The following is an 18,106-nucleotide window of genomic DNA, read 5'->3' as shown; positions in this document are numbered from 1 at the left end:
TTTCTTTGCTCCCCTCGTGCAGAGTGTACAGAGGTTTTTATGTGACTTTCCATTTTTTAGCAAGCCTCAGAGGGCCTAGTGTCCCGTATGCCGTATAAGAGGACACCAGTATTATATACATGACACATGCTAGTACCATATCAGGGCCCATAAACTTCCAATTACTCCTCTCATAATCACTTCCACTGGGCTATACATTGAATACATTGACCAGTCAGAGTCAGCTCTATAGTTGATTAGAAAACTGCAATGGTATAGTCCTAATATAATATATATACTGTATGTAGTTGTTAAAATGGCGACTAATGAAGATCTACATGATGGGCGGTTGTCAGCTGCTGCCCCATGATGTACATCTCTGTCCCGGTGACATTGCTGGTGCTGGTAGTGTACCCGCCACATTCGCACAGGGGTTGGTAATACACGGTCCTGCTTCTGCCTTCTAAGTAAACTCCAATCCCGGCAGTCAACCTCTTCAGTGCTGCGATCAGCCATATACATGGGAGGAAACCCGCTTGTAGCGGTAATCGCTGGTCCCGATGACATAATCGCCATCACCATGCAGACAGCCCTGGACGTAACAAATGTCCTCACGGCTCTTTCATGTCTCGCCTATTAGGCCCTGCTTGTAGTATGTTTTATTAGGCAGCTGTCTGCACGGCATACAGAAGTAAATGTTTGCTCTCACCCAACCTTGGATTACGTTTATATTGTCCCCTGTCAGCATACGGTGTCCAGGTGCTCAATGTGGAAGACCTGGTGCCCGAGTCTGTGAAGGCCTTCCATGAGAATGAAATGGAAGAAGAGGTTCCCGTCCCCGCACCGGAGCCAGAAGATGCTGATGGCAGTAAGGTAAAGAGCACACCGGGCGGATGCATTTATTCATGTACAATCTGCACAGAAGAAGCGGATTTTACTGCAGCCACGTATGGACTCCTGTTGAAATCAAGAAGTGACACCAATAGTCCTCTGGAGCCGAGATAGAGGGGTCAGATTCACCCTCTGCCAACTCCATGTGGCCAAAAACCACACCAACATGCGCATTTTAGTCGTTTTACCTATAGACACCACATAGACTTAAAGGAACATCACAAACCTGTAAAACCTGTGATATGTGACGTTTTTGTACTTTTTGTTCCCAAATAGCTGAATGAGAGTTTTTCTGCTGCTTCAAATGGACCAGAAACCCAATCCTCCGAGTGTATTACTACAGCTACAAGTAAGCCTCCGCCTGAAATGACCTCCTTGATGGAGAACATTGTGCACGTGATTTCCCAGCTCCGCAGTCCTACCCATCACTGCATCAGGCTGTGCGATATCGCTCCAAGACATTCGGACTGATATCACACCGGTAAAACTGAGATTCATTATTCGAGGGCGATGCGATGTGCGAGGAAATTGTATCGCTGAACATGCGACTTTCACATCCGTGAAAATCACATGTTATTTCAATTGGGAAAATAATAAATCGCATCAAACTCCATAGAAAATATTTTTGCCTGGGCCCTCACTACAAACTGGTGGCTGGAGCCTTGTGTGACCGCAGACGTTGTATGTAGCTAAGGCTGGCTATGTCTGGATTGTGTTGTCCCTCTCTTATTCCTCCTGGAAATGTATGACTAAAGTGACCACTGGATGTTACCAATCTTCTATGTCAAATACACAGTCCCTACACAGTCAGCACTGATTGGACAATGTCACACTGTAGGGACACGCCTCCATCTGGTAACATCCATTGTAAATGTATTCAGACATTTCTAGATATAGAATATAATTGTAGACAAGACTATTGTTGGAAGACAATTATACTTCAAGGGTTCTTCATGTATACAGTGGATCCGGAAAGTCTTCAGACATTTTTTTACTAGAGATGAGCGAACGTACTCGTTTCAAGTAATTACTCGATCGAGCACCGCGATTTTCGAGTACTTCCGTACTCGGGTGAAAAGATTCGGGGGGCGCTGGGGGGGCGGGGGGAGGCGTGGCGGCACAGGGGGTAGCAGTGGGTAACAGGGGGGAGCCCTCTCTCTCTCCCTCTCCCCCCCCACTCCCCGCTGCAACCCCCCACTCACCCACGGCGCCCCCCGAATCTTTTCGCCCGAGTACGGAAGTACTCGAAAATCGCTGTACTCGGGCGAAAAAGGGGCGTAGCCGAGTAGGTTCGCTCATCTCTATTTTTTACTATTTGTTATGTTGCAGACTTGTGCAAATTAAAAAGAAATCAAGTTTGCCCCTCATTCTGCACCCAGTAACCCCATAATCACAAAGTGACATCAGAATGTTAGAAATCTTTATAATTTTTTTAAGAATGAGCAACTAACATTTCACACTGACATAAGTATTCACACCCTGTACTCAGTAATTAGTTGAAGCATTTTGGCAGTGATTCCAGTCTTCTTGGCTATGATGCCACAAGGTTTTCACACCTGCATTTGGGGATTTTCTGCCATTCTCTCTACAGATCCTCTCAAACTCTGTCAGGCTGGATGAGGGCCATCTTTGGACAGTCATTTTCAGGTCTCTCCACAGATGTTGGATCGGGTTCAAGTCAGTGCTCTAGCTGGACCACTCAAGAACATTCACAGTTGTCCCTAACCCCCTCCTGTAATGTCCTGCCTCTGTGCTTGGGGTCATTGTCCTGTTGGAAGGTGAACCTTCTACCCAGTCTGAGGTCCCTTGTGCTCTGGATCAGGTTTTTGTTAATACCCCTTGTTCTTTGCTCCATTCAGCTTTCCATCCACCCTGACCGGTCTCCCTGTCCCCCAGCATGATGCTGCCACCACCAAGCGTCACTGTAGGGATGGTATTGGGCAGGTGATGAGCGGCACCTGGTTTCCTCCAGACATAATACTTAGAAATGCAACCCAAAAGTGTCATCTTGGTTCCAAGAGACCGAAGAATCTTGTTTCTCACAGTCTGAGGGTCCTTTAGGTGATTTTGGTAACTCAGGGCGGCTCTCATGTGTCTTTTATTGAGGAGGCTTCCTTTTGCCCCTCCTCTGTAAAGCCCAGAATGGTGGAGGCTGCAGTGATGGTTGACCTTCTGGAAGTTTCTCCCATCTACACACAAGATCTCTGTAGCTCAGCCAGAGTGACCATTGGGTTCTTGATCACCTCTTTTACCAAGGCCCTTCTACCCCAGTGACTTTGGTGCGTCAGCAGCTCTAGGAAGAGTCCTGGTTGTTTCAGACTTCTTCCATGTAAGAATTATGGAGGCCGCTGGGCTCTTGGGAACCTTTAGTGCAGCAGAAATGTCTCTGAGCTCTACAGGCAGTTCTTTCCTCTTATGGCTTGGTTTTGGCTCTGATATGCATTGTGAGCTGTGAAACCTTATATGGACAGGAGTGTCTTTTACAATGATGTCCAATCATCTGAATTTCCCACAAGTGACCCCAATCAGGGTGTAGAAACATCTCAGAGATGATCTAGAGAAATGGGAAGCCCAAGAGCTAAATTTCAAGAGTCATATGCGTGGATACTTATGTCAGTGCAAAATGTTAGTTTTTCATGTTTAAAAAATGTACAAAGATTTCTAACCTTCTGTTGTCACTTTGTCATTATGGGGTACTGAGTGCAGAATGAGGGGGAAATATTTGAAAAGTTTTTTATTTTATTTTTACAAGGCCACAACATGGCAAAATGTATTAAAAAAATGGAAAGGGTCTGAAGACTTTCCGGATTCATTTTCCGTATCAACAATAACCAAGATGCAATCTAGATTCCTGCTGATATTCTCCAGTTTCTGCCTGTGAAGGATCTGATCACATCTGAAATCTCTTCTAATCTGTGTGTTGTGTTGATGCCTTCCAGAGAGCAATGAACTATCTCAGCCGCAGACCCAGAAGTCGCCTAGAGAGCCTACAGTACCGAAGGCAAGAACGGTACAGTTTAAGGGGAACATGGAAAAAATCCAGAAATTCTGCCATTGTTTTTGGGGTTTTGTTTTCCATTTGGTAGAAATAACCCAATGAGTTTCTGATCTGGATCAGCACGATTACTGCGATGCCAAGTTTACAGAGTATTTTATTTTTTTATGACTTTAGCATAATAAAAACATGTACTTAAAAATAAATAATTGAATTGCCGCAATCTAAGGCCGGTTGTCTACGGGCGGTGCGGTGGACAGACGCCCGGGAGCAGGAGCCGCCCGCAAATCTCCGCCGGTCAACCCTATCTAATAGATAGGCTGACCGCGGAGAATCGGGGCGATTTGCAGCATGCTGCGAATTGCCCACCACGAGCGGAGAATCGCAATGGTTCTCCGCTCGTGGACAGGTGCCAGCGCTTTCCATAACAATGCTATGGGAAGCGTCGGCCGACGTGATTCGCCGATGGTTTATCGCCGGCAAATAAACTGCCGTGGACAGGGGGCCTTAAGTACCAGAACATTTAGATTTCTTCCAGCAAAAGAAGACGATCAAAAGAAGAATAGCAATTCTGGCATTACTTTTAAGCTATTTTACGGCATTTACCGTTAGAGATAAATAACTAAATATTTTCATTATTTAGGTCATTATGAACGCGGTAATACCCATTATGTGTTACTTTTTTAAACATTTTTTGGAATTTTATCCATTTAAAAGGGCTTTTTTGTGTGGAAAATGGTGTTGATTTTTTAAGCTTGCTGTTTTTCAAAGCTACATGTCAGACACTGAAGCCTTTTCATGCCGCCAGCTGCTTGCAGTCACATTGTGGGGTGCCAGTGGGTGACAGGAGGAGCCTCCTGCCCCTGTCATTTGCTTACATACTGCAGTTGCTATCAACTGTGGCATGTAAGGGGTTAAACTCTCAGGATCTGAGGTTTTTCCAATCGTGGCTGTTAGAGCAGGAGCCTGGCTGTCAGTATTCAGCCAAGCCACCACCTTAAAAAGATGTATGTGCAGGTTTAACCCCTTGAGTGGCGGGTTTCCTACCACCCTGTCGTGCCCACCAGGGCAGGTTTTTTAAAATGGTCTAATCATTGAATTTCAACTAATTTTGCAGTTGCGTCTCAAGAGCCATAACTTTTTCATTTTTCCATTGATATGGCCATATGAGGGCTTGTTTTTTGCGGGACAAGTTGTGATTTTTTAAACAGGGGGGAGGAAAAAAAGAAATGGGGAAAAAAGAAAAAAAGGGGTTAAATAATGCATTAACTTCCTTCTCTGGGTCATTACGACGCATGGATACCACATGTGTGATTGTATTTTTGATTTTTTTTACAAAGTAAAGGGAGACAAGTGTTTTTATTATTTTTTTTATAATTTTTTAACTTTTTATTTTTTTATTTTTTTTGTCCCTTTAGGGGACTTCCACAGGGACCCATCAGGACCCTCTGATCCCATTCAGGGGGTCCGATGGTGACAGCCATTTACATGCTGCAGTAACAGCCCTTTACATGCTGCAGTCACATAGACTGCCGCATGTAAAGGGTTAACACAGCAGAGATCGGAGGTTTTCTCTGATCTCTGCTGTAAGAGCTAGTACCTAGCTGTCCTCTGACAGCTAACAACCAGCTCTCCCTGCCACAGAGACCATCGGCTTGCTTCTGACAAGCCGATGGTCTCTATGGCAACCTGTAAACAAAGCAGGAGATTGCCGACATATCGGCAATATCTTCTGCTGGTTTTTCAAAGCCCTTGCTTTGTTCTCTGTGGGTCTGTGCAGGCAGAGCACACTGTCACAGCTTGAGGCATTGTGCTCTGCAGCTCCCATAGTGATACATAGCCAATCACCCTGGAGACGTCACTTTAAGAGCTCGTATTACAGCAGCATTAAGGCTTTCCATCCCTCTTTTCTGTTTTTGGAGCATAGAAATGGGATTCAAATGGAATAACACATATATGGTTTTTTCCCCATTAATTTCAATAGGTTATCAAAAAATGAAAAGCTTTCAGTTTGCTTCTATTTAGGTTTCTGGGTTTTTTTTTTGTTTTTTTTTTAAAGAACAAATAGTGCAGCAAATGCTTTATTTTTTGCATTAAAAACACAGAAACTTCACGGAACGGAAGCAAATTGAAATCTTTCCGATTTTGGAAAACCCATTGAAATTAATGGGGGAAAACAATTGTTTAATTCTTTTTTAATTCTGTCTGTCTGCTCCAAAAAGAGAGATGGAAAGCCTGAGCTGGTGTGAACAAGTGCTTGTTGGGATTGGGGTTTATTTTTATGTTTCTTTATTTTGTTCTGTGAGAATATTTCTCTCCTGAAGTCCGCTAGTCTCACATAGAGTGAGGGAGATACATAATTACGGCATAAATGTGGATTTTTCCTAGGCCCCCCAGTGATATAATGTCTCTTTTCTTGAAGCTCTCGAGGCGAGCAGAGCTGGGAGGAATGACGGAGAAATATTTGAGAAAAGGAAAGCCAGTACCGGATGAGCTGCTTGTTGAAATCCTCATTGAGGCCATTAAGTAAGAATGATCTTTTGTAATTCCTATTTGAAGCCCCTATTAACATTTGAGAAGCCATATAAGGGTAGAGTCACACGTGCTGCAAAAATCTACCAGAAACAAATCCACAAATCTGGTGGGTGTAGACTGCTGCTATGATGTCTCCTTAAACTGCACACATAGGAGAGCAGGATCTCTTCCCTATCTCTGAGCTGGTGGGTGTAGACTGCTGCTATGATGTCTCCTTACACTGTGCACATAGGGGAGCAGCATCTGTTCTCTATCTCTGAGCTGGTGGGTGTAGACTGCTTCTATGATGTCTCCTTACACTGTACACATAGGGGAGCAGGATCTCTTCCCTATCTCTGAGCTGGTGGATGTAGACTGCTGCTATGATGTCTCCTTACACTGCACACATAGGAGAGCAGGATCTCTTCCCTATCTCTGAGCTGGTGGGTGTAGACTGCTTCTATGATGTCCCCATACACTGCACACATAGGAGAGCAGGATCTATATCTCTGAGCTGGTGGGTGTAGACTGCTTCTATGTTGTCCCCCATACAGTGCACAATTGGAGAGCAGGATCTCTTCTTCTCTATCTACGAGCCGGTAGATGTAGACTTCCGAAATGAGGTCTCTATACACAACACACATAGGAGAGCAGGATCTCTTCTTCTCCATCTCTGAGCTGGTGGGTGTAGACTGCTGCTTTGATGTCATCATACACTGCACACATAGGAAAGCAGGATCTCTTCTCTATCTCTGAGCTGGTGGGTGTAGACTGCTACTATTATGTCTCCTTACACTGTACACATAGGGGAGCAGGATCTCTTCCCTATCTCTGAGCTGGTGGGTGTAGACTACTATTATGATGTCTCCATAAACTGCACACATAGGAGAGCAGGATCTCTTCCCTATCTCTGAGCTGGTGAGTGTGGACTGCTACTATGATGTCCCCATACACTGCACACATAGGAGAGCAGAATCTCTTCTTCTCTATCTACGAGCCGGTAGATGTAGACTTCTGAAATGAGGTCTCTATACCCAACACACATAGGAGAGCAGGATCTCTTCGTCTCCATCTCTGAGCTGGTGGGTGTAGACTGCTGCTATGATGGCTTCATACACCGCACAACTAACAGAGCAGGATATCTTCTCTTTCTCTGTCCTGGTGGGTGTAGACTGCTGGTATAATGTCTCCATCCCTCACACATATGAGAGCAGGATCTCTTCTTCTCTATCCCTGATCTAATGGGTGCAGACTGCTGCTATAATGTATTTATACACTGCACACATAAGGGAACAGGATCTCTTCTCTATCTCTGAGCTAGTGGGTGTAGAGTAGCTGCTATGATGTCTTCATAAGCTGCATACATAGGAGAGCAAGATGTCTTCTTCTCTGTCTCTGAGTTAGTGGGTCTAGGCTAGCTTCCTAGATGTCTCCATGCACTGCACACATAGGCAAGCAGGATCCCTTCTTCCCTACTTCTCTGTAGAAGACCCTCATGACAAATACAGCATGATTCTAGTAGCAGTAAGATGGTAAACACTAGGGCTTGTTTATATCTGGGTCAGAGATTACATTCAGAACCACCATTGTAGATTTTCATTAAAATTCACGATACAGTGATGCTGCACGCAGTACTATTTCATTTTGAAAAATGCCAAAGGGCATAACGAAATGCAAATGAACCTCATTATAGTCAATGGGGTCCATCCGGCGTCTTCTGGTTTTGCTGTTTTTCTGGCTCCCAGAAAGGAGGCTAACAACAGAATCACACAACGCAAATGCGAAAAAGTCCTTACTATTTGCTGCAGCAGCGCCTGTGTGAGTCTGATCTTCCTCCAGCAGCTACATCCTCCGTTCCTTTCCACTCTCCATAGATTTCTATTGGCAGCATGACACAGCACCACCCCCTAGTTTCTGTTCTCTGTTACTATAGATGCACTAAACATGACAACAGGCAGTGGACAGCAAAATAGAAGGAAGGGAGACCGATAGTGGCCAGCACTTTAGAGGGATTTTTCTCCAAAAACACAGTTTAGGTTAATAAGATAATTGACACTTTTGCTCATTATAACATTGACTATCATATGAGCACAAGTGACCGTTTAATGTTTGATCCTGCAGAACACTGGGAATTTCAGAACAAGCCGCCTCACACCTCTGACTGGGAGAAAGGAGTCAATTAGAAATTAAAACCAAAACTAATGCCGCGTGATATCAAACAATTTTATGCAAATAACCTCATGAGATTTCCCAGCGGAAAAAAACACCTTCTAAAGAGCTTTGGTTGAACCGCCTGTACTTCTCAGAATCTTATCTTGTACTGAAAACATTTCATTACTTGTCTCGTTAGGAACATAATTGTGTGACTTTCACGTGAGGTCATTGATCAGTCAGGATGCGTGACTGCCAACCGTCAGCGCTCTACATGGGGATTACACGTCTCATAGCAGCATATCGCATAGAAGGCGATGAGTTACAACAGAACGTTAGGGGTTGTAAGACACAAAAGGGCAGATTTCTTAGATTTAGCTCACGTCCAGAGTGCAGGAGTCACCCATATCAACCAAATTCCAACTGTCACTTTCCGTGATTGGTTGATATTCGTAACTACGCTACCTTTTCCTTGCACTACTTTTCTTACAGTCCGTGATGTAAGATTATGCTGGGTTTGTGTCATATGAATAGTGTGTCTCTATAGACTGCTCTATAGACCCCTTAAGGACCAAGTGCGGTAAATATACAGTGCTTGGTCCTGGATTTTAATCCCGACCGATAGTAGAAATACGACGCAGGATTAAAGCTCCTGCAATCAAGCAGGTGCAGATCGGGTCCTCGGCTATCAGACACAGCCGAATACCCGGAGGAGAAAGGAGAAGCGGTGCCGCAGCTACAGTGGAAAAGTGTGAAAAATTATAAAAATATATTTAGAAAATAAAAAACGACCCCAAGCAGATGCCAACCAAAACCGTCACCATATGCATCCTGTAATCCGAGACTATACAAATTATTGATACAAACGCTTAAATCAAATTGAGGAACCCAATCCTGTATTTTATTTTAATGTAAATATGCTAATCCTAAAAATAAACAAATATAAATTAAAAAAAATCTACTTTTTAACCTTAATAAAAGTGAAAAAAAAACAGGAAAAAAAACACAGCAAAAGTAATTTTGGTAGCTGAAGAAAAAAAAAGTAGACCCTTAAAACCACCACATGGGTAAAAATGTCTGGTCGTTTAGGACCAAAACACCCTGGTCCTTAAGGCATTGAACAGGTCAAGAATTGTCTTGTTGTAATTGGCAGAGCATGTCATTCAACGCTCATTTACTGCTGTTCACACATGGCAGAGGATCGGATGTATGGGTGCAAATAACCGTTAATGGGATTGGTCCAAGGGCATACACATATGTGATGAAAAACCCGTGTCATGATGACTTGGATGTGTAAAACCTTTCTTTACACAGTTATTCTCTGTTAGACCACTCTCACACATCCGTCTTTTACCGCAATGTGGTAAGAGCAGTTTGTTGTCCCATTGATCTCAAGAGGGCCTTGCAGACCTGCCCTGGAGCACGGCGCTTTTTAGCACCGCGATTTTCTAGTGCTGTCTGCTCTATTTTTGCCGCGTTTAGCACACCTCATCACCCATCACAATGATGGGGTGCGCTAAAACCCACTGTCGGAGCCTTATTATGTCCCTCAGTGCGGGCAGCGGAGGACGCACCTGCACACCTCTGATCCATCCACTGGACATAGATAAACGCTTGAACTTTATTGTAAGGAGTCCTACAACTGTGTGTCAATCATGTAGACAGGAGGGATTATTATCCACCATACGTAAACAATAAGAGATGCCTAAAGCTCACCATCAGAGCCACAGGTGCTGCTGGAGATTACTCCTAACATCTCTCTTTGCCTTACTCTACTCTATCTCTCTCGCTCTGCTGACTGGTATAGCTAGCCTAAAATTGCTTTGTGCCATTGTGGCAGTTACTATTAGTAGTTAGGCTATGCTTGGGCATTATCCCAGACTGAATTGACGAATTTACAATCTGGCAGCTGATTCATGTGAAGCTACTAGTCTTGGCAGACGACTCACTGGTCTAGATTGACCTCTCAGAGACCTTGGGGGCTATCTAAGATAGATTCTACTCTGATAGTGCCTGCATATGTTGTGCGCATATCCCTTTAACCGGCTGGGCCAATAGGTATTTAACCTGGTGGCTGTTCATTTAGTAGCCACCAGCCCTAGCGTATGGTTCATGGTTTTATGCTAAATACCAAAGTAAAACCTGGTTATTCCGTACAGATGCAGGTAGCACTTACACGGATCGTGTGCATTATCCTCACACGATGCACATAGTGCATATTTAAGATACTTCACTCCAGAGTGACACCCCCCCCCATGTCTACCTTCAGCTTCTAATTGTGAGCTAACTTAGATCCAGGTGTTTTGATCTATAGATGGGTAGAGTATGCTGGTGAACCCGAATATTTGTTAGGGTCAAGCAACATATTATAATAAGGCAACTGGGAGTATCTTCTTTGATGAAACATTGACAGTTGACAGACACATCTAAGTTACTCTTCTGTTATACCTCTTTTGTTAGTGAACTCCTCTCTGCTCACTCAAGGGCATATTTTTCGCCCAGCTCCTGATGAACTATTGGTCATTCCGATACAGAAACGCGTCGAGCAAAAGCAGAAGTTCTCCATACGAGCAAAAACAATTTAAAAAAAAAAAAGAAAGCTCTTATTGTTGAGCAAAAGCAGAAGTTCTCTATATGAGCAATAAAATAAAAAGCTCTCATCCTTCGAGCAACAACTATATCTACGTAATAACAGAAATTTCTTGTACATGAGCTATACCAATAAAACTCTCATTTTATGGTTTTGGAGAGTTTTCATGAGAGAAATGGTGAAAAAAAGTACAAGAAACGCACCATTCAATAAAGTGTAATACATCATAAGACATTGATCTAAACTTCTTACACATAATAGTCTTTTAAATAAAGACTCTTGGTGCTTCTCTGGGAAATAATATACGGGAGTTGTCGATATCCTCTCTCCTTCCCCTATATTTCCCGGGACCCCACTGGCGTGGATCTGTCTGTCCTCTGTTATATGTTTTTTGTTTTGTTTTGTTAGTAGGCCCTGACCCTTTTTATATATTAATTCCAAATAAAAGTGAAATTTTAAATTCTATATCTGTGATGGCCTTAGCTTTGGACTAATATAGATATTACATACCACTGTGACTTCACCATACGTAAACAAGAATCCTACTGCATCACAGCAAGCAGAGATCTTGAAAGCTCTGGAATTGGTACAGATAATTGGAAAACTTAAACAAGCGGATATCAACTGATTATACCATAAAAGTAGCATCAGGGAAGTCCAACCATTGAAACATCCATCGATCGAGACAACTAAGGTACCCAATCCTCATCCCCATGGCGGGTGCCTGTCCTACTGCTGTCCTTTGTAGTATGGTAAATATGATGACTGCTTTCATATTTGCCATACACGTTTTTGGAAAGTGGCTACAAATGCATGGCCTGATCTCTACCGGAAATGTGGACTCTGTACCCCTGTTCATTAGGACCCCCTCCAATCACACTTCTATGGTGTATGAAGTCCTTTGTCTTAAAATGCATATAAAATACTACATATCGTATGTCTAGCTTTATAATGTCAGCATAATATACATATGACATTTGCTTTTAGCCATATCCCAGCAAACACAGGATGGGTTTTGGATGGATTCCCAGCTACTCTGAATCAAGCGAAGCTGCTGGAGAAATACCTTACCGGAGCAGACCCAGAGAAAACCGCTGCAATAAGCAAGAAATGTAAAACATCAGGTTTAGTGGAAGATCCGACTGCCCCACCGGAGCGTCCGCCACAGTCACCGGGCCTGGACTTCGCTGCCTTCATTGATATATCAGACACAGTAGTGTTACAGCGTGCTGGCGCTGCATTCACTGGTGAGTACTCTGTAGTAACAGCTAGTATATAGCACAGGAAAACGTCTCCACTGCAAAATATACAGTAGCATATACTGCTAGATGATCTGACATGATAGTCAGGCCGGTCAAAACTGTGGTAATTGAGATGTTCCTATGATGGGCTTTTATAGTTTTAACATGGAGCTGCATCGAGTACAGGTGGTGTAATATAGTGGAGCTCTCAAATGCAGTATAGTATATGGAGGAGCTGTCAGCTCTCCTGTGGGGTGTAGTATATGGAGGAGCTGTGGACTCTCCTGTTCGGTGTAGTATATAGAGGAGCTGTCGGCTCTCCTGTGTGTTGTAATATATAGAGGAGCTGTCGGCTCTCCTGTGTGGTGTAGTATATAGAGGAGCTGTTGGCTCTCCTGTGTGGTGTAGTATATAGAGGAGCTGTTGGCTCTCCTGTGTGGTGTAGTATATAGAGGAGCTGTTGGCTCCCCTGTCTGGTGTAGTATATAGAGGAGCTGTCGGCTCCCCTGTCTGGTGTAGTATATAGAGGAGCTGTCGGCTCTCCTGTGTGGTGTAGTATATAGAGGAGCTGTCAGCTCTCCTGTGTGGTGTAGTATATAGAGGAGCTGTGGGCTCTCCTGTGTGGTGTAGTATATAGAGGAGTTGTCGGCTCTCCTGTGCGGTGTAGTATATAGAGGAGCTGTTGGCTCCCCTGTCTGGTGTAGTATATAGAGGAGCTGTGGGCTCTCCTGTGTGGTGTAGTATATAGAGGAGCTGTGGGCTCTTCTGTTTGGTGCAGTATATAGAGGAGCTGTTGGCTCTCCTGTGTGGTCTAGTATATAGAGGAGCTGTGGGCTCTCCTGTGTAGTGTAGTATATAGAGGAGCTGTGGGCTCCCCTGTGTGGTGTAGTATATAGAGGAGCTGTGGGCTCCCCTGTGTGGTGTAGTATATAGAGGAGCTGTCGACTCTCCTGTGTGGTGTAGTATATAGAGGAGCTGTCAGCCCTCCTGTGTGGTGTAGTATATAGAGGAGCTGTCGGCTCTCCTGTGTGGTGTAGTATATAGAGGAGCTGCCGGGTCTCCTGTATGGTGTAGTATATAGAGGAGCTGTGGGCTCTCCTGTGTGGTGTAGTATATAGAGGAGCTGTCGACTCTCCTGTGTGGTGTAGTATATAGAGGAGCTGTCAGCCCTCCTGTGTGGTGTAGTATATAGAGGAGCTGTCGGCTATCCTGTGTGGTGTAGTATATAGAGGAGCTGTCGGCTCTCCTGTGTGGTGTAGTATATAGAGGAGCTGTCGGGTCTCCTGTGTGGTGTAGTATATAGAGGAGCTGCCGGGTCTCCTGTATGGTGTAGTATATAGTGGAGCTGTCGGCTCTCCTGTGTGGTGTAATATATAGAGGAGCTGTGGGCTCTCCTGTGTGGTGTAGTATATAGAGGAGCTGTGGGCTCTCCTGTGTGGTGTAGTATATAGAGGAGCTGTGGGCGCTCCTGTGTGGTGTAGTATATAGAGGAGCTGTCGGCTCTCCTGTGTGGTGTAGTATATGGAGGAGCTGTCGGCTCTCCTGTGTGGTGTAGTATATAGAGGAGCTGTTGGCTCTCCTGTGTGGTGTAGTATATAGAGGAGCTGTGGGCTCTCCTGTGTGGTGTAGTATATAGAGGAGCTGTCGGCCCTCTTGTGTGGTGTAGTATATAGAGGAGCTGTGGGCTCTCCTGTGTGGTGTAGTATATAGATGAGCCGTTGGCTCTTCTGTGTGGTGTAGTATATAGAGGAGCTGTGGGCTCTTCTGTGTGGTGTAGTATATAGGGGAGCTGCTCGTCTGCTTAGTGACTCTTTGATATATTACAAGTACTAATGAGACAATTTGCTGTTGATGGCAGTGGAGCAGCTGGTAGTCCCTGAGAGAGCTATAATATTGGCTAAATTAAGCCTATTAGAACATGTTTGAGGTCATACATGTTCTCTACGTATTTTATTGTTGTGTGCATGGACAGTAATTCCTGTCATCAGATCACATAAGATATAAAAGTCTCCTAATTATTTTCTGCAGATGAAATCCAGGGTACTGCAGTTTCGGGAGATGTCACCTCCGTGATCCAAATTCCACACAGGTGGGTGTCTGGCTACTAATAAGGTACCTGTATAATGAAGTGTGTGCCCCCCGATTAGCAGGATAATAGGTTGTATGTTCACCAATCCCAAAATGTGCATCATTATAGAACATGCTACCAATTTTGAAGTGCGATGGCACAACGCCTCTGCAGCACCAGCTATTGAGAGGTAGATAGGAGATCTACGATTTGTTAGAAAAACCACACATATATATGGTATGTAATATTTCTTTTCAGTAGCACACTATACAAGTGTATTTCAGCCATATGTAGTTTGCTTTATATAGTTTCAGTAACCTCTATAATGGTTGGCGCTGTATCTGATCTTAAAGAAACAACGAGAACATGCCAGGAAATTTTGAGAGGCCTGACCCTTCTTCAGGTATGTACAGTGTGATGCCCCCACCAATTTAAATATATAGTATGGCAAGGCTATGCACAGAATGGCCTGCAGAGGGCTATAACCAGGCCTTCCGTGTACCAAAGGTGTGCTAATCAGCAGGGACAGCTGCGCAGACGTGCCTGGCGCAGCTAAAACTTCCAGACACATTGCTGCAGGCTAGGGCAGAGCTACAAGCCCGAGCAGTGCTGCTGCTGCTGAGAACCAGAGCCAGGCTCAGAGAGCTGGAGCTACTCCCTGAGAGGGGAAGGAAAGCCTGACATCTAAGTCTAATAAGGAAGGACGTCTCCAGCCTGACACCCTGTTGGGTATGTTTAGTGGCGCTAGGCCACTGTGTGAGTAGTGAGGTAACTACTGTTCAATTAGTGCCTTGATGGGCAAGCGTTTATTATTTTTCATTACACTAAGTGTATGTGCTGTCAGTGGGTGATGTGTTTGCACTGGATTTCCTTGCTACCGCTGAGTACTGAAGAAAATAAAAGTAATTTGGACTTTTACACTGACTGAGTGAGCCGCTGTTCTGTCGCTGCCCCTAGCACCCTCGCAGACACTACCACATATAGTGGAGCGATGTAGGTATTTCTGCTTGCCAGGGGCAATGGCAGGACAACCTGCCAACATCTGCACAGGTGAACGCAGAATGTGAACAGGCAGTAACAGAAAGTGCAGCCACAGCCCAGGTGGGAATTAGCTCAGGTATGCCCCTAGTGGTAGAGTGTAAGAATTATGGAAAGGCAGGCTGCAGGTTGTACTAAGAGTGAACTAGAGGGAGGTATTGCCGGTGTAGTGTCCTGTAAAGCCAAGGTAGTTGCTACTATCAACCAAATATCTGTGGCGAATACAGTTAATAAAATGCTACTAGCAGAAGAAGAAACAGAAAGGATCCTGAATGATACCACGGCTGCCTGCATTGAAGTTGCACAGTTGAAGACAGGAGCTGAAATTAAAGGAGGGTGAGCACCTCAGAAGATGAGCCAGAGATGAAGCGGATCTCAGATTATGTCTGGAAGCACAAGCTGCGCAGTGTGAACAGGACTTTAAGAAAATGCAAATAAGAGCCCAAGAGTTAGAGATGACGTGTTGCAAGTTAGAAAGAGAATCTACAAATTTGGATAATCAAATTGCAGAGTTGAAAATGCAATTGGCTAAGGAAAATGGTGAATGGAAGTCTCAGATAAGTGAACTCAAAGAAAACCTGAAAAACTGAGAAAGCTGCTTGCAGCCAGGCGGAGAACCAAACAAAAGTCTTGAAAGATATGCTGGACTTCAAGGAAGTGCTCTATGAGCAAGTGATGACCCTGCTACAGATCAGCTTGGATAAAGCTGAAGTATATGAAGCTCAGTCCAGGAGCTTAAACAGAAAAATGCTGAAGTTGTGGAGGAACTGACCGAATAGCTAAAGCAAACTGAAAAGGTGAAAGAAACCTTGGAAAAGGCCAAACAGGCTTTGGAAAGTGAGTGTACTGAGCTGACCCATAAGGTGAAGGCGCTATTGGAAGACCAGCGTGAATCTAAATGCAAGAGAAACACAGTAGAGACGCAGCTTCAAGAGCTACAAGCTAAAGAGTTCAAGCAGAGCTGTCTGAGATGGTAAACAGACTGCAGGTCGAATTGTAATCTCATAATGAAGATTCTCAAAAGCTGGTGCGAAAAGGAACATGCCAGAGGCTTGGCTTTAGTGCACACAGGAAGAGAATGGAAGATGAGAGAAGTGTGTTCCTCAAGCAGTTGGAGGAAGATGCAGAAACTAAGTGAAACCTATCAAAGCAGATTTCAACACTTCAGGCTCAGGTGTGAGATATGCCAAAGAAAATGGAGAAGAATGCTGTCACATCTACACGGGACGCACTGGCTTTGTAATCTGATACTACACAAACGCACACACGGAACAGTAAAGGACAGTGAACTAGACCTGGACTCAGGGGCAGACATAACATAAGGACTGAACTGACGACCATAACACGCACCATACATACCTGCACACATAACCAGATGGAATAGCTATAAAAGTACGAGTTATTAGTTCATGAATTGGCCATGTCACTTAAGCCCGCGAGCCCACTTCAAGGGTCCTCATTGTCTCGCGGGCTTAACTCTGACAAGACAACTTCCACATGAATCCTACCTGCCTGCGGGGTGATTGTCCCGATAGTGGCGGACCCACACTAAAACCTAAGGACCTAGCACGCCCAAAAATGGTAAACGATCCAGCCGCACAGGACACAGTTCACACCAACACATCCTGGAATGCATTCAAAACTAAACTGGACTGATCACACCACATGTCTGGCACCCTGCACAGACGCACACTACACATCACTGTTTACACCTTTAGAACTACATGCATGAATGCAAACCCCACGGGGAATAAGGAAGCATGCTCCCTCTAGCCAGCTAGTTCAATTATACCACACCTAAGAAGGTGTGCTCTTGGAAACCTGTAGAAAAAACAGGTCCCAGCAGCACAACCTAACAAATACTGCATGCTTGGATTCAGTTGAAGAGCAGAAGAAATTCAAAACGGATTAAAAGCTACAAACCACCGGTATGAAGAAAAAGCAGCTGCTTATGATAAACTTGAGAAGTTTAAAGCGAGTCTGCAGCAGGAATTAGAAGATATCACTGTGGAACTTGGTCATTAACGTCACATTCTGTCCAAACTGGAGAAAAAACAGAAGACGCGTGAACAGGGGCTTACTGAAGAGAAAATCAGGTCTGCGAGATATACCATTGAACGTGAGCATGCGGAGTAAAGGGCTCGTAAGAAAAAGACCGAAGCGCTAACCTTGACACACACCCTGAAAGTAATGTCAGAGGGAAAGGCGGTGTTTCAAAGGCTCGCCATGAAGATGAGCGTGAAGATGAAACACTGGGAATCTAAAATAGCCGTTTTGCTGAAAGGAAGATTCAGAGACTAGACAGGAAGTACAGAAAGCCAAAGAAAAAGGAGAAGGTGAGGCTACTAAAGCTGGGAAGGCCACTAAAGAAGCAGAGTTTTGCGGTTACAGTACTATGGTGGAGCCTCAGGTGTAGTAGCCGCAGGTCTGGAGAGTAAGCAGGGATGAGCCAGGAGTCAGCAAGGGAGCTTATCCAGAGAGCTCAACATGAAGAGCTGCCTGCTGGAGTACAGGGTTCGATCCCCAACACAAAGACTGGACAAGAGGCTTCAGAAGTTGCAGGTGAAGAGAACAATGTGAAAGAACTTGCAGACCTGTAGATAAGCAACTGAAGAGCCAACAGCAGTTCAGGAAAGGGA

The 18,106-nt window shown here is 44.5% G+C and overlaps 1 protein-coding gene across 5 annotated transcripts in view; it reads left to right on the top strand.

Annotated features, from left to right (window-relative positions):
* The window catches only part of SPEF2 (sperm flagellar 2), a 172,210-nt gene that overhangs the window by 69,966 nt on the left and 84,138 nt on the right, over window positions 1-18,106 (top strand). For 4 of the 5 annotated variants that reach the window (XM_066602443.1, XM_066602442.1, XM_066602446.1 and 1 more), the window contains exons 12-17: window positions 725-852; window positions 1,147-1,219; window positions 3,810-3,880; window positions 6,288-6,391; window positions 12,108-12,367; window positions 14,390-14,450. In XM_066602443.1, coding sequence (XP_066458540.1) covers window positions 725-852; window positions 1,147-1,219; window positions 3,810-3,880; window positions 6,288-6,391; window positions 12,108-12,367; window positions 14,390-14,450 — 697 coding nt within the window. The remainder of the gene's footprint in view (window positions 1-724; window positions 853-1,146; window positions 1,220-3,809; window positions 3,881-6,287; window positions 6,392-12,107; window positions 12,368-14,389; window positions 14,451-18,106) is intronic. The other variant, XM_066602444.1, reaches the window with a different exon arrangement.

Source organism: Eleutherodactylus coqui, chromosome 5 (assembly GCF_035609145.1).
Source record: "Eleutherodactylus coqui strain aEleCoq1 chromosome 5, aEleCoq1.hap1, whole genome shotgun sequence".
Classification (NCBI taxonomy): domain Eukaryota; kingdom Metazoa; phylum Chordata; class Amphibia; order Anura; family Eleutherodactylidae; genus Eleutherodactylus; species Eleutherodactylus coqui.
Note: the sequence above shows the minus strand (reverse complement) of the source record. Positions and strands in the feature narration are given on the sequence as shown.